Source organism: Neoarius graeffei, chromosome 5 (genome assembly GCF_027579695.1).
Source record: "Neoarius graeffei isolate fNeoGra1 chromosome 5, fNeoGra1.pri, whole genome shotgun sequence".
Lineage (NCBI taxonomy): Eukaryota > Metazoa > Chordata > Actinopteri > Siluriformes > Ariidae > Neoarius > Neoarius graeffei.
In genome coordinates, this window is record NC_083573.1 from 1,098,588 (window position 1) to 1,124,725 (window position 26,138).

Here is a 26,138-nt window from a genome sequence, read left to right on the forward strand (position 1 = left end):
TCTGATTAGGGGACTGGACGTAACTGTTGAATAAACAGCAATCGATATTGTGCATTACTGAGCTCCTGTCACGTCTGCACCTGGAAGCACTCAAGACTCCACTTCCCATAATTCACAGTGGCCTTCAAACATGGTCACCATGGACCACAGAACCCAGCCTCGACCTCACCGCTCAGTCACCTGATTATTGATTTCATTCACCTGTTCACTGTTACCACAGCACACGATTCCAACAGATCACTGCAAACTCTCGGTGGGCCATTCCTGACCTGAACAAACCTTGAATTTTGATATTCTGATATATATATATATTTTAATTTCTTGCCAGGTTTGGTTACTTATCACCTGGCCGGTGCCTGTTTGCTTGAATAAAATCCTTTTTCTGTGTTGACATCCATCTGCTGCCTGCGTTCTTGACAGATTACTTCGCCATCTTCATGGATGTCGCAGGAGAATGTCATGGATGTCTGAATTTCAAAAACACACTTCCACAAAAGAAGTTATCTGAAAGCGCCTTTATCGTGAAGACAATGCCAGCACTGAGTGTTTTCCGGAACACACTGAAATTCCTCCAGAGATGGCAGAGGTTTTATACAATCTGTCCCAGTACAAAGTACCTCCCCAGAACTGGCCCAAAACAAAATGGCAGCTCCTATTAAAATCATTGTAAAAGGACTTTTCTTTGTTTGATCACAGACTTCTGACTGGCTGCCCAACGAGGGGCTTCCCATTTTTTTTGCGGATATTCATAAATTTAGATTTTTAAATGAGTTAAATGAGAAAATCCATTTAAAGAATATTTTTCTTTCATTTTTAGACTTTTGAAATAAATAAGAAATAGTTGTTTTTGACTGACACATTTTATTCATGATTTTGAAAATAAAATTCCCTCAACTGAAAAACGAACAGAGCAAAAACAATCAATTCAGGAACATCATGACAAAGTTCAGGTGCAGTGAAGCAGAGGATGGACATCATGTTTGTGTGATATTATAACATGCTTTCCATGAATCAGTAATATTTGATGTTTTTTGAAGAAAATAGTGAGAATAAATATAATTACCATCAATGGACATGGAACATAGCCCGAGTTATAGAAAGACTCTTGTGTTTTTCCATGAAATGGTTGGACAGACACCAAACACTGACTCCGTTTGAAGCGGTTGTTGAGTCACAAAAGAACCCTGCAAATGCATTTGAACACAATGCAAGTATTTATTGTTTGGAGAGAGCTTTTGTGTGCGCGCGCATGTTTTCGCCTGTTTTTAATGTCGGAGCCTTTTAAACATTTATAGATATAAAATGGTTGGTTGAAATGTGAGGCCTTGACTTTTATTTGTCTGTATTATTTAATTTGCTGCTTATTAGACTAAGATTGAATTGAGACTAAGACGATCTGTGCAACACGAATTCAAACTCGATATGCAGTCTTCTGGAGACACTCCATTTTATATTAGCATGTTCACTAACCTTAATTACAGGATGTAATAATATCTGTGTTGTAGAATGATGGAGGGAAAGAGATCAGACTCACCAGAACCCAGCTGTGTGTCCATGAAGAGTGAGATGTCAGTGGGACGTCCAGCTGCCTTCAGAGACCGAGACGGTTCTGCTGATGTGAGGTCAGTACAGTGAGGTGTTTTACGGTGCTGTTCCACCTGATCAAACTCACTGGTCTCATGATGAAGCCCTTCATGAGCTTTATCAGGTGTTGAAGCAGTAAAACACTAAACTGTGCAGTGCTGCAGCTCTCGGACTGGCAGTGAGGAAAACTGCTGTGAGAGTTCAGTTCAGCCTGCAGTCCCAGAGCTGGAGGGTCTGTGGTGGAACACGAGAACATTTACACCTGGGACATTCATCACTATATCACTATTTCATTCATTCATTCATTCATTCATTCATGTGTTTGTAAGTATGTTAGTATCAGTGAGGAAATCCTGAACTCAGTGTATTGTGTTAAGAGGACAGTGTTAAATATCTGTCTCTGTATTTATTAGTGTGTGTTGGACAGCTATGGTACATATAGTCCATATTACAGGATGTGTTTTGTTTGTTCACAGACCACAAAAGAAGAAATCAAACATCAGCAGAAGTCAACTGGAGTCCATATTCAAGGTGTGTGTGTGTGTGTGTGTGTGTGCAGTTTTATCCACATACAGTTGCATTATGGATAATCAGACAGAGTTTCAGTTGTAACTGTGGGAATAGGAAGAGACTTTTCTTCTTTTCCTGAAATAAATCCTCTCTCATTGTCTAACATTATAATATTTCAGTCTGTTCCTGTGTGTTTCTAACCAGGAGCTGGAACACAAAGTCATCACTGTGATAGAGAAGGAGCTGAAAAGGTTTAAGAAGCTCCTGAGTCCAGATTCCCCAGCATGCTCTGAGAGGGAGGTGGAGGATGAGGAGGATCAGAGCAGCATCAGAGAGGGAGTGCTGAAGATCACACTGCACTTCCTGAAGAACATGAACCACACAGATCTCGCTCACACACTGCAGAACAGTAAGAGCTCTGAATCATGGCTTTATTTTATCTCCATAAGTTTGGTTCATATTTAAATGTATCATCTTAAATTTATCAAGCTGAATCAGTCAGTGATTTTAGAACTCTGGAATTAGCTTCAGTTTGCAATGTTTTCAGTTATAACTTTTATAATTAATGAGAAACATACATCAAATTTTTAAATTATATTGTTCTCAGTGATTTTGCATTAAAAGATGTTATGACTTTGTTTCTCAGAGTCTGCGGTCTCTGTGTGTCAGCAAAAGCTGAAATCCCACCTGAGAGAGAAGTTCAAAAGAATTTATGAAGGAATCTCACAGCATGGAAGCTCAGCTCTTCTGAATGAGATCTACACAGAGCTCTACATCACAGAGGGTTGGAGTGGAGACGTCAATAAAGAACATGAAGTGAGACAGATTGAGACAGCGTCCAGGAGACCAGCAACGCAGGAGACACCCATCAAGTGTAATGATCTCTTTAAAGACACGTCCATCAGAAGTGTGCTGACTAAAGGAGTTGCTGGAATTGGAAAAACAGTCTCTATGCAGAAGTTCATTCTGGACTGGACTGAAGGAAAAGCGAATCAGGACGTCACCTTCATGTTCCCACTTCCCTTTCGAGAGCTGAATCTGATGGAGAGAAATCTCAGTCTGATGAATCTCCTTCATCACTTTTTCCCAGAAATGAGAGAACTAGGATTAATAGACTGTAACATCTCCAAAGTCCTGTTGATCTTTGATGGTCTGGATGAGTGTCGATTTCCTCTAAATTTCCACAACAATGAGAGATTGTGTGATGTGACAGAGTCGGCCTCAGTGGATGTGCTGCTGACAAACCTCATCAAGGGGAATCTGCTTCCCTCTGCTCTCCTCTGGATAACCTCTCGACCAGCAGCAGCCAATCAGATCCCTCCTGAGTGTGTAGACCAGGTAACAGAGGTACGAGGGTTCAGTGATCCTCAGAAAGAGGAGTACTTCAGGAAGAGGATCAGTGATCAGAGCCTGGCCAGTAAAATCATCACACACATGAAGTCCTCAAGAAGCCTCTACATCATGTGCTACATCCCAGTCTTCTGCTGGATCTCAGCCACTGTTCTCGAGAGAATGTTGGGTGAAATGGAGAGTGGAGAGATCCCCAAGACTCTGACTCAAATGTTCACACACTTCCTGATCTTTCAGATCAAACGCAAGGAGCAAAAGTACCCTCAGAAATGTGAGCCTGATCCTCAGCAGACCAGAGAGAGTATCCTGGCACTGGGAAAACTGGCTTTCCAACAGCTGGAGAAAGGAAACCTGATCTTCTATGAGGAAGACCTGAGAGAGTGTGGCATTGATGTGAGAGAAGTGTCAGTGTACTCAGGAGTGTGTACCCAAATCTTCAGAGAGGAGTTTGGGCTTCACCTGGGGAAGGTCTTCAGTTTTGTACATCTAAGTGTTCAGGAGTTTCTGGCTGCTTTATACATGTTTCTCTGCTTTAATTTTACAAAGACAAATGTGCTCGGGAATCAACCTCCTGGACTTTTTACTTTCTTCAGAAAGTCAAACATGTCTGATTTCCTCAGGAGTGCAGTGGACAAGGCCTTACAGAGTGAGAATGGACACCTGGACCTGTTCCTCCGCTTCCTTCTGGGTCTCTCACTGGAATCCAATCAGACTCTCTTACAAGGCTTGATGCCCCAGACAGGAAGTAGCTCTCACAGCAAACAGGAAACAATCGAATACATCAAGAAGAAGATCAGGGAGAATCCATCTCCAGAGAAATCCATCAATCTGTTCCACTGTCTGAATGAACTGAATGATCATTCTCTCGTGCAGGAAGTACAACGCTACCTGAACAGAAGAGATTCCTGGTGTCTCAGAGGAACCAGACTCTCTCCTGCTCAGTGGTCAGCTCTGGTGTTTGTGTTACTGAACTCAGAACAGGAGCTGGATGAGTTTAATTTGAGTAAATATGACCTCTCAGAGGAATGTCTGTTGAAGCTGATTCCAGTGGTCAAAGCCTCCAGAAGAGCTGAGTGAGTATTTTTATTTTTAACTGTATCAGTGCATGGTTTGTTATTTTAATGTGACACTGAACTGCACTGGGGCGGCACGGTGGTGTAGTGGTTAGCACTGTCTCCTCACAGCTAGAAGGTTCTGGGTTCGAGCCCAGCAGCCAACGTTGGCCTTTCTGTTTGGAGTTTGCATGTTGTCTGCTTGGGTTTCCTCCAGGTGCTCCGGTTTCCCCCAAAGACATGCAGGTTAGGATAATTGGTGGCTCTAAATTGACCGTGAGTGTGAATGGTTGTTTGTCTCTGTGTGTCAGCCCTGCGATGATCTGGCAACTTGTCCAGGGTGTACCTCGCCTCTCACTCATATTCTTGCCTGCGACCCTGTACAGGATAAGAAGCTACAGATAATGGATGGATGGATGAACTGGACTGTTAGGATTAATGCTTGTGAATAATGACTCTGATCATCTGCAAACCAACCTCTGGTACTTTTACAGAAGATTGTATTCGTGTGTGTGTGTGTGTGTGTGTGAGAGAGAGAGAGAGAGAGAGAGGCTGCTTGCTCTCACGTGTGTGTTCTGTCCATGAGCTAATGGTGTGATAATAAATTGTCGCTGAGAGATTGTGGAGTGCAGAAAGACGTCGCTGCTCCTGTAAATGTGCTGATGTGGCGTCCTGTCCTCTGATTTCTGTGTTTGTGTGTTTGAGATCAGTGTTCTGAGATTTCATCATTTCTCTTCCAGTCTGCGTTGGTGTAATCTGACAGAGGAAAGCTGTAGAGTTCTGTCCTCAGTTCTCAGCTCAAACTCCTCCAGACTGAGAGAACTGGACCTGAGGGGCAATAACCTGCAGGATTCAGGAGTGAAGCTGCTCTCTGCTGGACTGGAGAATCCACACTGTACACTGGAGATACTGAGGTACACACACACACACACACACACACACACACACACACACACACACACACACACACAGGACTCAGATCATCACTTTATAACTGAAGATTACAAACAGAATTGATTGTGTCTTTATTTGTGACTTTTATCCCAGTAAAATTATATCCAAGGCCCAATCTTACTTTCTTTCTACATTCAAGTCATTTTATTTTTCCAGCATATTTAAAACAGCAGTTGACCCAAAGCTCCTGACAGTCGAGGCAAATGTAATCAAAGACATGATAGGCATGAATGAGAAGAACAGAAGGAGAGAAATAATGAGGCAAGACAAAAGATATAAAACCAAATAGAATCATCAAAATGAAACATCTTCTCTTTTCAATCCGCATGTTAGATTTGGCACAGTTTTACGCCGGATGCCCTTCCTGACACAACCCTCTCCAATTTATCCGGGCTTGGGACCGCCACCAAGAGTACGCTTACTCACCCCCAGTGAGTGGATTATGAAAATCAAACATAAGATCGTAAAATCAATCTTGAAATCATAATCAGTCATAAAATCAAAAGAGGATATAAAACCAATCAAGTGAAGTTAATGTGCAGTGTGATAAAAATATGTAGCTAAATAAGATAAAAATAATAAAATAAATAGAATAAAAATAAATATCAAATCAAAGTGAAATAAAGTAGATAATTAACATGGATTTCAAAACATCTATTTTATGAATAGCAGGGTCAGATCTTAACACTAACCCGCTAGCCCGTGGCTAGTGCAGATAGCCACGGGCTAGTGCAAAATCTCTGCTACTAGCCCGTGTTAGCTAGTGCAATAACTTGACATGGGTGTGGCCATCTTGAATCACGCAAAATCTGATACAAAATCTTTTAGCGCATTCTATTTATTGTACATGGTGTAATGCATTGTTGCTGAACATTACTGTCACAGTTCATTGACACAGGTTGTAACTGTGTACCATGATGAGTGCCTAATTTGCCAGACCTACCACAAGGTGGCACCACCATTCAGCACATTTAATATTCTGTAAGAGTAGGTGGCAGGGCAGTGGGGGCTGATGCCAGCCATGTTTGAAAAGTTTTGAGATGTGAGTAAGAGGAGATTTGCACTGAATTTGCAAGACAGCATATTTTTTAAGTGGCCTATCCATATGGCCAGTGATTCTGAGTGAATGAAGCATAACCTTGTGAGTATGAAAATTCAAGATGACTCCAAATCAGTCAGTTTTTAGAATTGAAATACCTGTCACATTGTGCTTGTATGGCAAGGCATTAATGCCATAACTTACAATTTAAAGCAATGTATTATCAGTAGTTTATCATTTTGTATTTTGAAGAGTGCATTCACAATGTTTGCTCACTTGTAATTTCATTAATTTGCAGGAATGGAACAGAATTTTTAAAAATTGTGGCTGTTAAATTTTAGTTATTTTATTTTATTACCTATAAATTGTCAGTATATTATGAGCATAGAGGTAAATATCAAAGTTGATATGCCTGAAATGGTTAACTGTATTTAAAACTTAACTGTAAGCAATGACTACCTCTTTTATACTTCAAAGTGACAATTATGGTTTGAAACACAAAGTCACATATGAGAACCATAATGGATTGAATAAAGTACTGGTTTTGTTACACTGAATTGGTAGCTTCTGTTGTTTCAACTTGTTCATTGTTTAGTATTTAAAATTCTTTCAATTGTCACAGGAATTCGGCTTAAAATAGCGGGCTAGTGCAACACTCTGCGGGCTAGTGCAATTTGCAAGCCACTAGCCCGGCTGGCTAGTGCAGAAAAACCTTAAGATCTAACCCTGAATAGATTATAAACATAGTTAAATCCATCGTCTCCTATGAGCTGAGACAGGTGGATCTGTCCAAGTACAAACACACAGTCTCTTTATTTTATATTTTTATTCTGACATCAGAACCTTCTGTTCAGGGAGACACTTTATTCCACAACTAATGGAACACACCTCATTTATCCATCAGATATTCACAGATTTCATCGTTTCTCTTCCAGTCTGTGTGGGTGTAAACTGACAGAGGAAAGCTGTAGAGTTCTGTCCTCAGTTCTCAGCTCAAACTCCTCCAGACTGAGAGAACTGAACCTGAGTGACAATAACCTGCAGGATTCAGGAGTGAAGCTGCTCTCTGCTGGACTGGAGAATCCACACTGTACACTGGAGATACTGAGGTACACACACACACACACACACACACACACACACAGGCCTCAGATCATCACTTTATAACTGAAGATCACATCACATCACATTATCTCTAGCCGCTTTATCCTTCTACAGGGTCGCAGGCAAGCTGGAGCCTATCCCAGCTGACTACGGGCGAAAGGCGGGGTTCACCCTGGACAAGTCGCCAGGTCATCACAGGGCTGACACATAGACACAGACAACCATTCACACCTACGCTCAATTTAGAGTCACCAGTTAACCTAACCTGCATGTCTTTGGACTGTGGGGGAAACCGGAGCACCCGGAGGAAACCCACGCGGACACGGGGAGAACATGCAAACTCCACACAGAAAGGCCCTCGCCGGCCACGGGGCTCGAACCCAGGACCTTCTTGCTGTGAGGCGACAGCGCTAACCACTACACCACCGTGCCGCCCATAACTGAAGATTACAAACAGAATTGATTGTGTTTTTATTTGTGACTTTTATCCCAGTAAAATTATATCCGAGGCCCAATCTTACTTTCTCTCGACACACTCATGTTCATGCATCATGTTCCTTCTTCTACACAGTGAACTCAACTGATTTATTTCGTTTATACTATAATGTATTATTCTATAAGACACTGAAATGCATTCATGACAATCAGATTTACTTTCTAGATTAATTCCATGTCCATCCATCCATTATCTCTCATCTCATGTCATTATCTGTAGCCGCTTTATCCTGTTCTACAGGGTCGCAGGCGAGCTGGAGCCTATCCCAGCTGACTACAGGCGAAAGGCGGGGTTCACCCTGGACAAGTCGCCAGGTCATCACAGGGCTGACACATAGACACAGACAACCATTCACACTCACATTCACACCTACGCTCAATTTAGAGTCACCAGTTAACCTAACCTGCATGTCTTTGGACTGTGGGGGAAACCGGAGCACCCGGAGGAAACCCACACGGACACGGGGAGAACATGCAAACTCCGCACAGAAAGGCCCTCGCCGGCCACGGGGCTCGAACCCAGACCTTCTTGCTGTGAGGCGACAGCGCTAACCACTACACCACCATGCCGCCCTTAATTCCCTGTCATGAATCAATTAAAAAAACCCTTTGAATTGTAATTAGAAGTGTTTATAGGTGTATCAGACTCTCGCTCGCCGTGGTGTGAAAATTAAGCATGCAGATGCACATCAAAGTTTCCAAACCTGTCATTGCTTAACTCTTGAATATTTTCTATCGTGAATACTATCATTAAAAAGCTTATAATCTCTGCTTTCCAAAGAAATGGATCTGGTTAAGATCTGTTCAGTACTTTGGGAGTAACAGCAGGTTGAATTCGGTACAGCAGAGAAAAACTCTGTTCGCGGGACGTCAGGAAACTGCCTGTGCTTTTCTTTTTGAGTCACGGGAAAGTGGTCAGGCTCTCTCTCTCTCTCTCTCTCTCTCTTCTGATCAGTTTCATTACTCGTCAATATCAGTCAGATCACTTTTATAGTGATGTACTCTCACTGTTTCTGATGAAGGATTCAGCAACATTTTCCCTCTGCTAGTTTTGATGTTCTGTTTCACGGGAGACTTTGAAGTGAGTTTTCATAGCTTTACCTACTTATTTTTTCAAATCAAACTGATCCCTGTAAATAAATAACAATTTAGAATATAACTGTTGCTGTTTTGATGAACAATATTGAGATCTTAGTGGTCGGAATGAGATTTTAAAAACCGGAAGTCAGAAATGCGAATGTCAGGTTCAGTTCAGTTAATGTAAATTGTTTATTGGATGTGCATCAGACAGTTTTTTTGAGGTTTGCCTTGAAAGCTGTGAATATTAATCAAAATAATAATTTATATTCTTTCATATAAACACTAGTCGGCCCTACTGAGAAATACAAAGGCCTACAGAGCACAAAGAGGGGATTAGAAATAATCTTTTATGACTTTTTTTGAGGAGTGTAATGATTTAATGTTTAAACTAATTCGCATAATAAATACAAATTCAATACAAATTTTCTTTCTCTCTTTTTTGATTAATTTTTAAAACTTTTTATTCAGTCTACAAACATCTATGTTCCTGCCAATTTCCATGTAAACATCTTGAAAAATAAATAAAAAGTTATGAAGAAAAAACATTTGATCTCATTGGTTAATGAGGCCCATTTTGGACCATGTGATCCTCATACAGGATATTATGGCAGTTTTCTAAAAAATTAAGCCGTTTTTTTTTTTCAATCTTTGATTTGTAATATCTCAAGAATGGATAAACATATTTAATTCTGTAAAAAGTCTGTTGTTCTGCATTCAGTTCTGAATTCAGTGAGATCAGTTTCAAGCAATTTGGATTGAATTTGAATTTTCCCCTGAGATGCCGACTGTTTAGATCTCGTGTCTCCACCTCTATCCGTCTCTTTCCCTTTCTTGTAGTTAAATTCATCACCTCATATGAGCTGAGACACGTGGATCTGTCCAAGTACAAACACACAGTCTCTTTATTTTTATCAGAACCTTGTGGGCGGCACGGTGGTGTAGTGGTTAGCACTGTCGCCTCACAGCAAGAAGGTCCGGGTTCGAGCCCCGTGGCCGGCGAGGGCCTTTCTGTGCGGAGTTTGCATGTTCTCCCCGTGTCCGCGTGGGTTTCCTCCGGGTGCTCCGGTTTCCCCCACAGTCCAAAGACATGCAGGTTAGGTTAACTGGTGACTCTAAATTGACCGTAGGTGTGAATGTGAGTGTGAATGGTTGTCTGTGTCTATGTGTCAGCCCTGTGATGACCTGGCGACTTGTCCAGGGTGTACCCCGCCTTTTGCCCGTAGTCAGCTGAGATAGGCTCCAGCTTGCTTGCGACCCGGTAGAACAGGATAAAGCGGCTAGAGATAATGAGATGAGAACCTTGTGTTCAGGGAGACACGTTATTCCACAACTGATGGAACACACCTCATTTATCCATCAGATATTCAGATATTTCATCATTTCTCTTCCAGTCTGTGTGTGTGTGATCTGACAGAGGAAAGCTGTAGAGTTCTGTCCTCAGTTCTCAGCTCAAACTCCTCCAGACTGAGAGAACTGGACCTGAGGGACAATAACCTGCAGGATTCAGGAGTGAAGCTGCTCTCTGCTGGACTGGAGAATCCACACTGTACACTGGAGATACTGAGGTACACACACACACACACACACACACACACACAGGACTCAGATCATCACTTTATAGTTGAAAATTCCAAACAGCATTGATTGTCTTTTTATTTGTGACTTTTATCCCAGTAAAATTATATCCAAGGCCCAATCTTACCTTCTCTCTCCACACTCATGTCAAGTCACTTTATTTCTCCAGCACATTTAAAAACAGCAGGTGACCCAAAGCGCTTTACAGTTGAGACAAATGCAGTTAAATACATGATCAGCCGAATAAGAAGAATAGAAGGAAAGAAATAATGAGGCAAGACGAAAGACATAAAACCAAATAGAATCATGAAAATCAACCATAAGATCGTAAAATCAGTCAAAAATAGTAAAATCGATCATGAAATCGTAAAATCAAGAGGATATAAAACCAATAAAATCATAAAGTTAATGTTCAGTGTGATAAATGTTGCTAAATAAGATAACAAATATAATAAACGTAGAATAGAGGTAAAAATGAATGAGATCAAATAAAAGTACAGTCAAGTAGATTATAAAAATAGATTAAAAAATATAATCCATTTTATCAGTAGATTATAAAAAAAAATGTAGTTAAATCCATCGTCTCCTATGAGCTGAGACAGGTGGATCTGTCCGAGTACAAACACACAGTCTCTTTATTTTATATTTTTATTCTGACATCAGAACCTTGTGTTCAGGGAGACACTTTATTCCACAACTGCTGGAACACACCTCATTTATCCATCAGATATTCACAGATTTCATCATTTCTCTTCCAGTCTGTGTTGGTGTGATCTGACAGAGGAAAGCTGTAGAGTTCTGTCCTCAGTTCTCAGCTCAAACTCCTCCAGACTGAGAGAACTGGACCTGAGGGACAATAACCTGCAGGATTCAGGAGTGAAGCTGCTCTCTGCTGGACTGGAGAATCCACACTGTACACTGGAGACACTGAGGTACACACACACACACACACAGGACTCAGATCATCACTTTATAACTGAAATTTCCAAACAGAATTGATTGTCTTTTTGACTTTTATCCCGTAAAATTATATCCAAAGCCCAGTCTTGCTTTCTCTCTTCACACTGATGTTCATGCATCATGTTCCTTCTTCTACACCAGGGGTGTCAAACCTGATCCATAAAGGGCCGTGTAGCTGCAGGTTTTCATTCCAGCCATGCAGCAGCACCCTGATTTGGCTTATTCAATCAACTGACACACCCACCCTTTAATCAAGGGTGGGTGTGGCTGCAAGTATTTGACTGTGTGAAGACAGTTCAGTTGATTGAATGAGCCAAGTCAGGTGTGCTGCTGCATGGCTGGAATGAAAACCTGCAGCCACAAGGCCCTTTATGGATCAGGTTTGACACCCCTGTTCTACACAGTGAACTCAACTGATTTATCTTGTTTAAACTGTAATGCATTATTCAATAAGACACTGAAATGTGTTCATGAGAATCAGATTTACTTTCTAGATTAATTACATATGAATCAATTAAAAAATAACTTGTTAATTGGAATTTTCGCTGTTTATCGGCGTATCAGACTTTTGCTGGTGTAACGGAGAAGGTTGACTCTGCCACTCTCTTTCTCTGCATTGTGTGATTTAAAGAGATGCCACAACCAGGCTGGGTCTGCTGTACTTTATTGCTCTGACACCGATATGTTAAAGAAAACAAAACACAAAGTCAGGCATGTAGCGAGCAAGCCGCATCACAGCTCCTCTGACGCTGGACAGTTGCAAAAGAGACAGGGCAGGGGGTAATCTCAAAACTTAAGGGGGTCCACTGTGGGAACAGACCACTGTACACCAGAGGCATGGGAAAGTAAAAAAATAAAACGCACACAGACTGTCATGCTCCGCCCCGGACATCCACTCCGGAGATTACAGATCTCTCACACCAGCACCGATCCGGGACAGGAATTCCCTCTCACCCGTATTCACTTCCTGGTTTTCACTGCTGTGCATAAATAAGTCGTTCTCAGACTTAGCCAGAACGTCTTGTTTGCTTCTTTAGCCATTTCTGTGCCTCTCTTGCTGTTCATGGTTATTCTCTCTCATGACTTTTTCTTGTTCATGGTTTTTGCACGAGCATTCTCCTGGTTCACTGTGGGGTTTTTTTGCACTAAGGGTTATTTCTGATTCATTGTTTCTTGCACGAAGGGTCTTTTCTTGTTCATGGTTTTTTGCACCAGCATTTTTGTCTTTGCCTGTCTCATGTTTTTGTCAAGTTGTTTGTCTCATTTTGTCCAGACTATTTTTGCCATTTGTTTTTTGTCCTGTTTGTTTACCTTTTTGCCATGCCCTTTCTTCAATTAAATCATATTATTTATTGGATTACTGTCTGTGTTCTGCTTGTGGATCCTAACTTTGCCATTCCTCCACCTACCCTAACACAGATGTGGGGGGACAGACCCTCTTGAGTGTGGAAATTCAGAGAAACACAACCAACCCTGCTACACTCACCCCCACTGACTTCACTGAATTTCATCCAGCTAAAAAAAAAAATCACAAGGAAATAAGCTTCACAAATACGGACCCAGAAATACAGAACAAAAGACATGAAAATAACACAAGAAATCCTAACTGTCAAATAGAGTGCAGATGAGTTACCCCAATTCAGGACTGGTCCATCAGCAAAAGAAAGCTTTCCAGTGATGGACTAGGTGGTGAGAATGCCCCCCCACACAAACCACAGTAAAGGTGCCTGATACACATCATCTCATCTCATCTCATTATCTCTCGCCGCTTTATCCTGTTCTACAGGGTCGCAGGCAAGCTGGAGCCTATCCCAGCTGACTACGGGCGAAAGGCGGGGTACACCCTGGACAAGTCGCCAGATCATCACAGGGCTGACACATAGACACAGACAACCATTCACACTCTCATTCACACCTACGGTCAATTTAGAGTCACCAGTTAACCTAACTTGCATGTCTTTGGACTGTGGGGGAAACCGGAGCACCCGGAGGAAACCCATGCGGACACGGGGAGAACATGCAAACTCCGCACAGAAAGGCCCTCGCCGGCCATGGGGCTCGAACCCGGACCTTCTTGCTGTGAGGCGACAGCGCTAACCACTACACCACCATGCTGCCCAGGATACACATCATATAAAAAAATATATATCCAAACTGCATATACAGTCCAATACAATAGACTGGGACTAATACTAACTCTCCCCTCAAAGGAAAGTACACAGTGTGTTGAGGAATTGAAAAATATATACAGGAAATAATGGGTTTCCTCCGGGTGCTCCGGTTTCCCCCACAATCCAAAGACATGCAGTTAGGTTGATGTGGGGCGGCCTTGGGCTGAGGTGCCCTTGAGCAAGGTACCGAACCCCTGACTGCTCCCCGGGCACTTTGGTGTGGCTGCCAACTGCTCTGAGTGTGTGTTCACTGCTTCAGATGGGTTAAATGCAGAGGATGAATTTCACTGTGCTTGAAGTGTGCATGTGACAAATAATAAAAAAGAGAGGAAGAGGAAAATTGTGGAAAGGAAACTTATCAAAAAGATTTTATTGAGAAGTACTATTTGAGGAAAGGAAACTTATCAAAAGATCCATGTGAATATGCTCTAATGAGCTCCTCTAAAAAGATTCCGCACCCACTGAACAGACATGGTCTGAATTAGCCTATTCACTGGCTTGACCAGTCTACCCTGCCTAGTGCACACATCACTCCCTTGCTGACCAGGAGAACCACCTGATGCCATGTTCCCAGTGTGGGCAGGAAAAGAAACATCTGACCGGGAGTCAACAGACAAAGACCCACCAACACACACATCCGACACAGCACATACAGGACTCTCGCAGCCAGAGGACACAGAGGCACTCTTGTTTTCAACCTCAAGTGAGGCAGGCCCCATCCTATTTCGTCTGTCCACAGTGTTAATATCTCCTGTGCCATCACTGTGTGCATCAGTCACCAGGAAGACCAGCAACCCATTTGGCAGTCCTGTCATCAGTGCCATTGTCTAACTTGGTCTGGGAGCTGACAGCCACACGAACACTGCCCCCAGAAACTGACAGTTGATCATCAGCATCATCAGAGTCATCAAATGGCAAGAAGTTAACTGACATGATAAGGTTCCTCTGCACTATTTTCACATTACCTGATGGACTCTTGATGCAATAAGTGTGAATGGCGTCATTTTTTTAGACAACCATGTACACTGTGCCCTCCCATCTATCTGCCAGTTTTCTTTTTCCTCTTTCACCCTTGTTGGCCAGTAGGACTCTGTCACCAACATTAACAGGCTGACCCTTTGCCCTCCTGTTATACAGCTCTGTCTGTCTCAGCTGCCGTTTCTCAGCATTAGATTGAGCCAAGGTCATGGCTTCCCTCAGATCCCATCCCAAAGACTCTACATTTGTGTCTATGTCCACTGTATCCCCTTCCAGCAGAACACTTTTAAACATCAAGTCGATGGACAACCTGGGAGTGCGACCATATATTAAAAAGAAAGGGGGGGGGGAGCCCACGGTTTCATGTATGGTGCAATTGTATGCTAATGTCAGTGTGTTAAGCATCTGAGGCCACTTGGCCTTTGACCTGGGTGGTAGAGCTCGAATCATGTTCCCTAAAGTGCGGTTCATCCTCTCTGCTTGACCATTCCCCCTGGGGTGATACGGTGTGGTGTGAGATTTCTCCACACCAACCAAGAGGAGCAGCTCTGCAGTCAAAGAGCTCTCAAAATTTTCCCCTTGATCGGAGTGTGTACATGTAGGGAAACCATTACACAAAATAAATTATTCCACAGACCCCGAGCCACAGACTTTGCAGACTGATTAAGGCAGGGATATGCACACGCCAGTTTAGTAAAGTAGTTGGTCATCACCAAGACATCAATAGACTTGTTATTAGAATCTTCTGCTGACCAAAAATCAATGCATACAAATTCTAAGGGAGCTGAGGTAGCAATGGAAACGAGAGGGGTCTGAGCCTCAGGTTCCGGAATCTTGCTAACGACACACCTCTTGCACTTGTGAACATAATCCCTGATGTCTTTTTCAAGAGTTTCCCAGAAAAATCTTTGTCTGGCCAGCCACAAAGTTCGCCACTGGCCCCGATGATCTGCCTCATCGTGAACCCCTTTTAACACCAGATGTCTCAGCAATTCAGGCACCACATACTGGAAGGTTTTTTTTTTTTGACTGACAGGATTCTTAGACACCCTGTAAAGTACACCCAACCATATGGTGAGTTTACCCCACTGCCTCAAGGTTCTCAGAGTTTCCCAGGATTCATGAACTCTCTCACACCTGGACGGTCACCGTATTCTATAAACAAACAATAGACATTGTCCCAAAGCAGCTTTACAGAATTTGAATGACTTAAGACATGAGCTAATTTTATCTTTAATCTATCCCCAATGAGCAAGCCTGTGGCGATGGTGGCAAAGAAAATCTCCCTCAGACAACATGAGGAAGAAACCTCGAGAGGAACCAGACTCAAAAGGGAACCCATCCTCATTTGGGCAACAACAGACAACATGATGATAACATGAACAGTTTTAACATGAAATCAATTTCGTTGATGTTATAACTATTCATTGATGGAAACTTGAGTGCAAAACTGTTCATGACAACTACAGTCCTAAAGTTAGCAAGTCAACTGTAGTTCTCAGCCATAAAAGCATGACTGTAAGTGTCCAGAGTGTCTTCCAAGTGTGACTTTCAACTGTCCATATGGGGCCGTTCTCCACAGCAGCGATGTGATGAGACTCCAACCAGACATAGGGCATCAGGATGGATCAGGCAGGTTCTGAGGAGCAGAAGAGGTCAGCACCTCGATCCCAGGATTGACATGTAACTCAGAGGGACAGATTTTATTTGGGGGGGAGGGAGAGAAAACAGGTTGTTAGGTATGCCCAGTGTCACCTGAATAAGTAGGAACAGTATACATTTTGTGCTGAGTACAAGCAGGGACTCCAGAAAAACTAACTATGACAGCATAACTAAAATGGGAGAGCCAGAAGGTAACACAGGCATGAGGGAGCCCCAGGACATAAAGCAGCCAGCCACTACACCATCAACAAACTCAAGTGAGCAAGCGAGTGGGGGACTGACAGCATCCATACATCCCAGTTTACCAAAACACTCGATGTCTGAGGACCCTCCAGATCTACACTTTGTGATCTCCCACATGGTGTGGTGTGAGATTTCTCCACACCAGCCAACAGGAGCAGCTCTGCAATCAAAGAGCTCTCAAAATCCCCCCCCCCCCCCTGATTGGAGTGTATACATGCAGGGAAACCATTCACACAAGAAATTATTCCACAGAACCCGAGCTACAGACTTTGCAGACTGATTAGGGCAGGGATATGCACACACCAGTTTAGTAAAGTGGTCGGTCACCACCAAGACATCAATAGACTTGTTATTAGAATCTTCTGCTGACCAAAATTCAATGCATACTAATTCTAAGGGAGCTGAGGTAGCAATGGAAACGAGAGGAATCCGAGCCTCAGTTTCCGGAATCTTGCTAATGACACAACTCTTGCACTTGTGAACATAATCCCTGATGTCTTTTTCAAGGGTATCCCAGAAAAATCTTTGTCTGGCCAGCCACAAAGTTCGCCAGTGGCCCTGATGATCTGCCTCATCATGAACCCCTTTTAACACCAGATGTCTCAGCAATTCAGGCACCACATACTGGAAGTTTTTTTTTATTTATTTTACTGACAGGATTCTTAGACACCCTGTAAAGTACACCCACCCATATGGTGAGTTTACCCCACTGCCTCAAGGTTCTCAGAGTTTCCCAGAATTCATGAACTCTCTCACACCTGGACAGTCACCGTCCTCTAGAAACAAAGAACCTAACTCTGCTGATAGTAGCATCCTGACACAGCCTGTCACACAGCCCACCATGACGAAGAACAGGCAAAGGACTCTGATCAGTCATAGACATAGCCTTCAACTGCTGAGCATGAGAAATGACCCTAAGCCGAGCACCATGCTCCCGGTGATGAGAAGACTGCAGCACAGCTGAGACTTCTGCACACAAGACCCTGCCTCCTGTGCCATTCTGAATGACATGTGTGGCCCCAACACACACACACACACACAGACAGCCAGACATGGAAGCTGCTTGCTGCTCTCTAATGTCAGAAAGCTCAGAAGACAAGTGAAACATTATCCTGGACTGAATCCACATGTAAGATCTCTGCCTCTTTAAGAAGATCGGCATAAGGGTTTCTGGTCAGGCAATATATGATTCTGGACCTCACAAAAGGGTCTTTGCTCAGGGCATCAGCCACCACATTCTTGGGACCCAGAATATACAGGTAGTCGTCGACTTACGACTGGCGACACGCGAGGTTCCCTAGACCCGCTGGCTGACTTCTATGAATGGAGCCAAAACCCAAGTGAGTCCGCCTGCTCCTATGCCATAGCGCTGGAGTCAAAATTACAGGATGTGGAAGAGAAACAGAGGGGGGGAAGGCCTTTCCCCGACCGAGACAGCAAACTCACCCGACGGTTCATGAGAGGCCTTGTCGATGAAGAGGTGTATGTGAGGATAGCACCCATGACACCCCGGCTTTTGAGCTTCCGAGAGCTGCAGACTGAGCTCTGCAACCTGGCAAGAGAAACTAAGAAGTTCCAGCCTCAGAACAGAACAAGGAAAACGTTTACACAAGTACACGTCATGTCAGACGACAGCATAAATGAAATCCGAGAAGACTAACCCCCGTTCTGAATTAGCTGAGTTGACCGAGATGGTAAAGAGGCTAGCCTTTAATCAACAAGAACAAATGGCCAAATTGTCTCACCTGGAGCAAAGAATAGCTTCGCCGCCCCCGGCCTCCCTACCGGCAGTCCAGCCAGCACAGATGAGGGCAGCCCCGAATACAAGCTTCACCTGTTATCGGTGTGGTAAGCCTGGTCACACCGCCCGAGTTTGTAGAGCAGTGCTCCCCCCTCTCAGCCCAGTTGGGGCTCCCCAGCCCATCACTCCTGCTGAGGGCCCCACACCCCAGTCACCTCAGCCTTTAAATGCTTAAAGCCCATGGTAGCCAGGGCAACCATGGGCATCCAGCAAGGGCCCCACCTGCCCAAAAGAAATGATAGCACTGGAGAGGAGGGAACCCCCATAGTCGGACCCAGGAATGAAGGAGAAGTTGAAGTGAATGGCATTCAGTGCAGGGCTCTCATTGACTCTGGCTCCCAGATAACCAGTATTACACACAGCTACTGGCGGGATCACCCTGTCTTACAGGGGCAACAGTTAAAACCATCAAAGATACCAATAGAAGGTGCAGGTGGCCAAGCCGTGCCCTACCATAGTGTTGTGCATATTGACTTGAAAGTCCTTGGGAAAGAGCATAAATCTGTGCCTACTTTCGTTGTTCCTGACTCCGACTACTGTTCTTCAGTCCCCCTTCTGGTGGGCACAAATGTCATTTGGGCCTCCCATAGCTACCTCCAAGCATCCTATGGCCAGCAGCTCCTACACGTGGTGAAGGAAAAGCACCCAGAGTGGTACACGGCGCTGCAGAAGGTGGGGAGCGCCGATCAAAGTGGAATGCATGACGTGGTAGGCCCTGCTGTATACCCTGGTCGTAAAATACGTATCCCTGCAGGGAAAGAGAGGGATTTGAGATGTAAGATTAAAGCCGGCCCTCAGAGAAAGACCTACACCGCCCTGATCGAAAGCCAGGCCTCGGTGCAGCTTCCCCAGGACCTCTTGGTTGCCAAGGTTCTTGCCGATGTACAGAGAGGGTATGCTCCAGTCAGGGTGATGAACCTCTCCCAGCGTGCCATCACTATTAAGCCATACACCCACCTGGCCAATGCAGTCCTGGTACGCAGCGTGGTGGAACGGCCTGAGAACAAGCAGGGAAACATTAGGAATAAAGAGGCGTCCCTCAGTCTGGGGCAAGTTGGGGCAAGTTGTGGGGTGGACCTGAGTGAAGCGGCGGTGGAGGATGAAGATCAGCGGGCCTGCCTTGAAGAACTGCTGGGCAAGAATGCAGATGTTTTCTCCCAACATTCCCTGGACTATGGTCACACAACAACCATACAGCATGAGATTCCATTGGTGGACTCAAGGCCTTTCAGGCTGCCCTACCGTAGAATACCCCCATCCCAGTGGCAAGATGTGCGGCAGATGTTAACTGAGATGCAGGCAGCCGGGGTCATCTGCCCTAGTAAGAGCCCTTACGCCTCCCCAGTAGTGGTTGTGACCAAGAAAGATGGGTCGTTAAGGCTATGTATAGACTACAGGAGACTCAATTCATGCAGCACCCACGACGCGTTTCCGCTACCAAGAATTGAGGAGGCCCTGGAGTCTTTGGGATGAGCTAAGTACTTCTCCACGCTTGACCTTACGTCCGGTTACTGGCAGGTGGAGGTTGCGGAACATGACAAGCACAAGACAGCCTTCAGCACTCCCATGGGGCTTTTTGAGGCAAACCGAATGCCATTTGGGCTTCAAAATGCCCCCTCCACCTTCCAAAGACTAATGACCTGCTGCTTTGGTGACTTAGACTTAACGCATCTCCTTATTTACTTGGATGATATTATAGTGTTTTTGGCGTCCTTTGATGAGCACTTAGAAAGACTACAACTGGTCTTTGATAGACTTGGGGAGCATGGCCTGAAGCTTAAGCCCTCGAAGTGCCAGTTTGTTAGGAAGGAAGTGAACTACCTCGGTCACCTGGTGTCGGTAGACGGCATCAGGACAGATCCGGAGAAAATCAGCCGAGTGAAAGATTGGCCGAGGCCAACGGACCGCAAGGAAGTACTCCAGTTCCTAGGGTTCGCGGGCTACTATAGACATTATGTAAAGTCCTACTCCAGTCTGGCTGCTCCCTTGTACCGCCTCACCTCTGGGGACCCCAGAAAGAAGACGAGAGGGGCCCAGAAAGGTTCAAGCCCCAAGCCAACCTTTGTGTGGACTGCCGAATGTGAGGAGGCCTTTCAGTCATTAAAAGAGAAGTTGACAAATGCACCGGTGCTGGGTTACCCAGACTACAGTCTACCGTTCGTGCTGCAGACGGATGCATCAATAGATGGTCTTGGTGCTGTGCTTGCACAGATCCAGGGTGGGGTGGAAAGAGTCATTGCGTACGCGAGCAGAGGCTTGACCCCACCTGAGACAAGGTATCCCGCACACAAGCTCGAATTCCTTGCTCTTAAGTGGGCAGTTACCGATAAGTTCCATGACCACCTCTATGGACGCCAGTTCTCTGTTCTCACAGATAATAATCCCTTGAAGTACGTAATGACCACAGCCAAGCTCGATGCTACCGGTCAGCGATGGGTTTCTCACTTGTCTATGTATGATTTCGACATACAATACCGGAGGGGACAGGATAACTCCAACGCTGATGCCCTCTCGCGTATGTCCCATCAGGAGGTCACAGAGGCCTTGCAGACCTGCCCCCAATTAGTGGCCGACAGTGGACAGAGGCACAATGAGGCACAGGTCACCCACAAAGTGGAAGAGCCCTCTGGGGAGGCTGCTGCTGTCTTAGAAGAGCCTGAGAGTCAGCCTGTGGAGTCCAGTGAGCCATATGGAGAGGTGGGGATGGAGGCATTGCCCGCTATGACCACACAGGAGATCCGAGCTTGGCAAAAGGAAGACCCGGTCATCGGTCCAGTCCTGCACTTTAAGACCCGTAATCAGAAACCAAGCCGCGGTGAGAGGATGGAAGTGAGTGCAAGTGGGGGTCTTCTCTTAAAAGAGTGGAGGAGATTAGTGGTACGCAATGGTATCATGTACCGCCGAGTCCGAGACTGCCATAGAAGAGAAGTGGAGCAGCTACTACTGCCAGAGAGGTTGCGTGAGGCTGTCAAAACCGCTCTTCATGACGACTCTGGACATTTAGGATTTGAGAGGACGCTCCAGATGATATGAGAGAGATTCTACTGGCCGAGGATGTTCCAAGAGGTGAGAGCCTGGTGCGAACAGTGTGAACGGTGTTGCCTGAGAAAGACCTCTATCGCCAATGTCAGAGCTCCCCTGGTCAGCATACACACCAGTGCCCCCATGGAGCTGGTCTGTGTGGACTTTTTGACACTTGAGAAGTCCAAAGGTGGTATGGAAAATGTGCTCATTGTCACTGACTACTTTTCTCGTTACTCCCAGGCCTACCCCACCATGGACCAAAAGGCAGGCACAGTGGCAAGAGTACTGTGGAAGAACTACTTCTGTCGCTTTGGCTTCCCTGCAAAGTTGCATGCGGACCAGGGGCGCAACTTTGAAAGTGCCGTGGTCAAAGAACTCTGCAAGTGTACGGGCATCACTAAAACCCGCACAACGCCCTATCATCCTCAGGGCAACGGGACGACTGAAAGGTTTAACCGCACCTTAATGAACATGCTTGGGATGCCAGAGCCTCACTTAAAGCCCCGCTGGCATGAATATGTTGACGCCATGACTCATGCGTATAACTGCTCCCGACACGACTCTACGGGCTATAGCCCATATTACCTAATGTTTGGTAAGCATCCGAGACTCCCAGTTGACCTGATTTTCGGGTCCTCAACCGTCAAACAGTCCTGTGAGTACAGCGACTATGTCCAGACTCTGCATGACTCTCTGACGCAGGCTTATGCCCTGGCTAACCAAATGGCTCAGCATGCTAAAGAGCAACAGAAAAAGTATTATGACCAGAAAGCCAGAAGTGAAGACTTTGGCACAGGGGATAGAGTTTTAGTCAAAATATGTCATGTGGAGGGGAGACAGAAACTGGGAGACCGGTGGGAATCATGCCCATATGTCATCGTCAAGAAGCAGCCCAACTTACCTGTCTATGTGGTGTGACCGGAGAATGGAGGTACTGAGAGGGTGGTTCATCGGAACCTCCTTACCCAGTGCATGTTTCTCCCAGTGGAGCGAAGCAGTGGAGTGGTCATGGAGGAGGACAGTGAGACTAATGTTGATGTGGGTGATGAAGAGGATATTGAGAGTGGCAGTATGGTAGAAATGGGAGATGCAGCCGCATCCGGTACAGTGGGCGGAGAGGACCACCCCAGTATGGAGCAGAGCAATGTGGAGATACAAGAGGATACCTCAGCGGCCAGTGGGGGAGCTACTTCCACTCAACCGGCCAACACCCCAAGAAGAACACCGAGAAGGAGTCGAAATCCTCCCGTAAAATTCTCAATGGAGTGCCAGGTAGTGGAAGAAAGTTGTGGCAAAGGGCCAAAGCAAGGAGAGCGGCTGGACACACCTAGGGCCACTTGGTGCACACGCCTAGATGACTGCTAACAACACGCACACAAACCTTATACACACACTTTTTTTTCATAACTTTATATTACACACACCACACATTTGTTTTTGTAGGGTATGCTGTAAATATGTTTCTTCTTGTTGAGTCTGATGGCGGGGACGCCATCACTTAAAGAAGGGGTGGATGTAAGGCAGTGTATTTGTTTCTCCACTAGATGTCGCTATAAGACCATATTTAAGTTACCGTTGCTATTTTAGAATTGCCTTTTGTCCCTCTGGTAACACCGTAGGGTTGGTAGTGTGTGTGTAATGCGCCATTTTTTTCTTTAGTTCATGTTATCAACCCTACAGGTACGCCATGTTATTTTTCTGCTCTTGTAAATTACAAAATATCTTAAATGTGATCTCTTTTGAGTTAGTTGTTATCAACTATTTTCAGTACTGTAATGCTACGCTGTTGGAAGTTGAGCAATTTTTGAAGCTAGCACTCTTATTTTTGTATTAAAATGGGTATTGCGACTGAGCGCGCAACGTGGTGGAATGTACTATTGGGATGGATTAGCCTATTGTAAAATGTTTACTGGTGTGATATCAATCTGAGTTCATGTTATCAACCCTACAGCGATGTTGTGGAATGCAACTTAATAAAACAGCCACTATCCCGAACCCTTCTGTCTGTATCTTCGCCTTTCTACTGGCTGCGCCCCCACCCGTCAGCCGTCCATATATAACCAAACACAACGCAGAGTAGTGGTGTGTGGAGGTGCAAGGAAGCCAGCGGGAGTGTGAGAGAAGGGGTTACATTTCCACCCCCATGCTTCACAGTAGGTATGGTGTTCTTTGGATGCAACTCAGCATTCTTTCTCCTCCAAACACGACAAGTTGAGTTTTTACCAAAAAGTTCTATTTTGGTTTCATCTGACCATATGACATTCTTCCAATCCTCTTCTGGATCATCCAAATGCTCTCTAGCAAACTTCAGACGGGCCTAGACATGTACTGGCTTAAGCAGGGGGACACGTCTGGTACTGCAGGATTTGAGTCCCTGGCGGCGTAGTGTGTTACTGATGGTAGCCTTTGTTACTTTGGTCCCAGCTCTCTGCAGGTCATTCACTAGGTCCCCCCGTGTGGTTCTGGGATTTTTGCTCACCGTTCTTGTGATCATTTTGACCCCATGGGGTGAGATCTTGCGTGGAGCCCCAGATCTAGGGAGATTATCAGTGGTCTTGTATGTCTTCCATTTTCTAATAATTGCTCCCACGGTTGATTTCTTCACACCAAGCTGCTTACCTATTGCAGATTCAGTCTTCCCAGCCTGGTGCAGGTCTACAATTTTGTTTCTGGTGTCCTTTGACAGCTCTTTGGTCTTGGCCATAGTGGAGTTTGGAGTGTGACTGTTTGAGGTTGTGGACAGGTGTCTTTTATACTGATAACGAGATCAAACAGGTGTCATTAATACAGGCAACGAGTGGAGGACAGAGGAGCCTCTTAAAGAAGTTGTTACAGGTCTGTGAGAGCCAGAAATCTTGCTTGTTTGTAGGTGACCAAATACTTATTTACCGAGGAATTTACCAATTAATTCATTAAAAATCCTACAATGTGATTTCCTGGATTCTTTCCCCCCATTCTGTCTCTCATAGTTGAAGTGTACCTATGACGAAAATTACAGGCCTCTCTCATCTTTTTAAGTGGGAGAACTTGCACAATTGGTGGCTGACTAAATACTTTTTTGCCCCACTGTAAGTATATTGTGATGTGTAATGATATTGTAATCATCTTAAAGTCTTATTTTATCAACATTTTCTTATTTCATTACCTTGGCTCATTATTTGGTTTAAGTCAAACACTGCATACTACACTGCGTACAGTACAATTCGTTTAATGAATGAATGAATGAATGAACCCTTTATTTTCACTGTTACCAGTGAAATTGACCATCAACCTGTCCTTACAGAGGGGGAACAGGACAGGAAGACAGGGATAAAAGAAAAAGAAACACAGTAGTAATATGAGGAAAGATGAGGGAAAAAAGAACACCCCCCCACTATGCTCCTATCAGGAGTACAGTGTGGGAGCATTTAAAAACCTCCACACAAGCACACAATAACACAAGTACACTTTAAAACATGGGACTTGAGGGGGGGAAAGGGGGAAGGAGATGGCAATCAGGGGTGGGGGGTGGGGGGAAGAGGGTAGGAGGGGAGGGGAGGGGAGGAGGTAGAGGTAACCCAGCGCAAGCAAGCAGCTGTCCGCTCCTGCAGCCATGCAAGTGGCGCTGGTCACGCACCCGCTTGTCACACTGGGGGTGAAAAACAGCGACCGTGGAAAATTGGGGAAGGAACGCAAAGAATGCGAGAGCGTCTCCCAGCAGTGACCTTCTGGGGGAAATGTTCCCCAGCAATGGCCTTGATCAAGGCCGGTGCTGTTCAGGGAGCCGAATGTCGATAAGATAGAGATCGTTTGGTCTTTTGAACAGACACAGTCTTTACACATCCACACCACTCATCCATATCTGTCCATTTCGTCCATTCTGTTCAATTCAATTCCATTTGGTCTCTGAAATATGTATTCCTTGCAAAGATGAAAGCTGCTCCGAGATAACAACCATTTTGTGGTTAAAGTTCTGAATGTCCACAGTTCGAGTGCCAACAGCTCTGCCCACCACTCCAATCATATCGGGCAGCTTTGTGGGGCTTTGAACAGCTGTCACTGTTGTCTGATTTCCTCGATATACCAGGGCAATGCCTAATCCAATCAGCAAAAGTCCTGTAATCATGGTTCCGAATAGGTAGATATCTTCAATGTCCTCCACAGACATTCCGGCAGGACAGGTGGGTTCCCCCGAACCCAGAAACTGTGTCAATTTCGTTAGGAGACCAGTTTATCAAATCCATGCTTTTTTAGTTTAGAAATTCAATGCGGAGAGAGTCTCTCAAAAAAAAATATAGGCAGATGAGATGAAACAAAGAGCATAAGCAGGAAAAAAAAGGAGAGGAGAGGAGAGCAGAGAATGCGACCACCTTCCGTGAGAGCACGGAGGAAAACCTCCGTGCAAAATAATATGTGCAAAACAAAAAATACAAAATACAGGTGTGAAAAATAGAAAACATTTTAGTTTGAAATGTACCAAAATACAAATGTAAAACATAGCAAAATACAAAACTTAGTGAACGCTGACATCACTGGTGCTTGGCTGTGGGTCGTCTACGTCATCATCAGCTGTTGCA

General features: G+C 44.7%; 1 protein-coding gene across 1 annotated transcript in view; it reads left to right on the forward strand.

The window, feature by feature from the left end:
- Window positions 1-26,138, forward strand: part of LOC132886362 (uncharacterized) — a 180,230-nt gene that overhangs the window by 132,170 nt on the left and 21,922 nt on the right. The window contains exons 14-17 of the mRNA XM_060920924.1: window positions 5,237-5,410; window positions 7,425-7,598; window positions 10,560-10,733; window positions 11,502-11,675. Of these exons, the coding sequence (XP_060776907.1) occupies window positions 5,237-5,410; window positions 7,425-7,598; window positions 10,560-10,733; window positions 11,502-11,675 (696 nt within the window). The remainder of the gene's footprint in view (window positions 1-5,236; window positions 5,411-7,424; window positions 7,599-10,559; window positions 10,734-11,501; window positions 11,676-26,138) is intronic.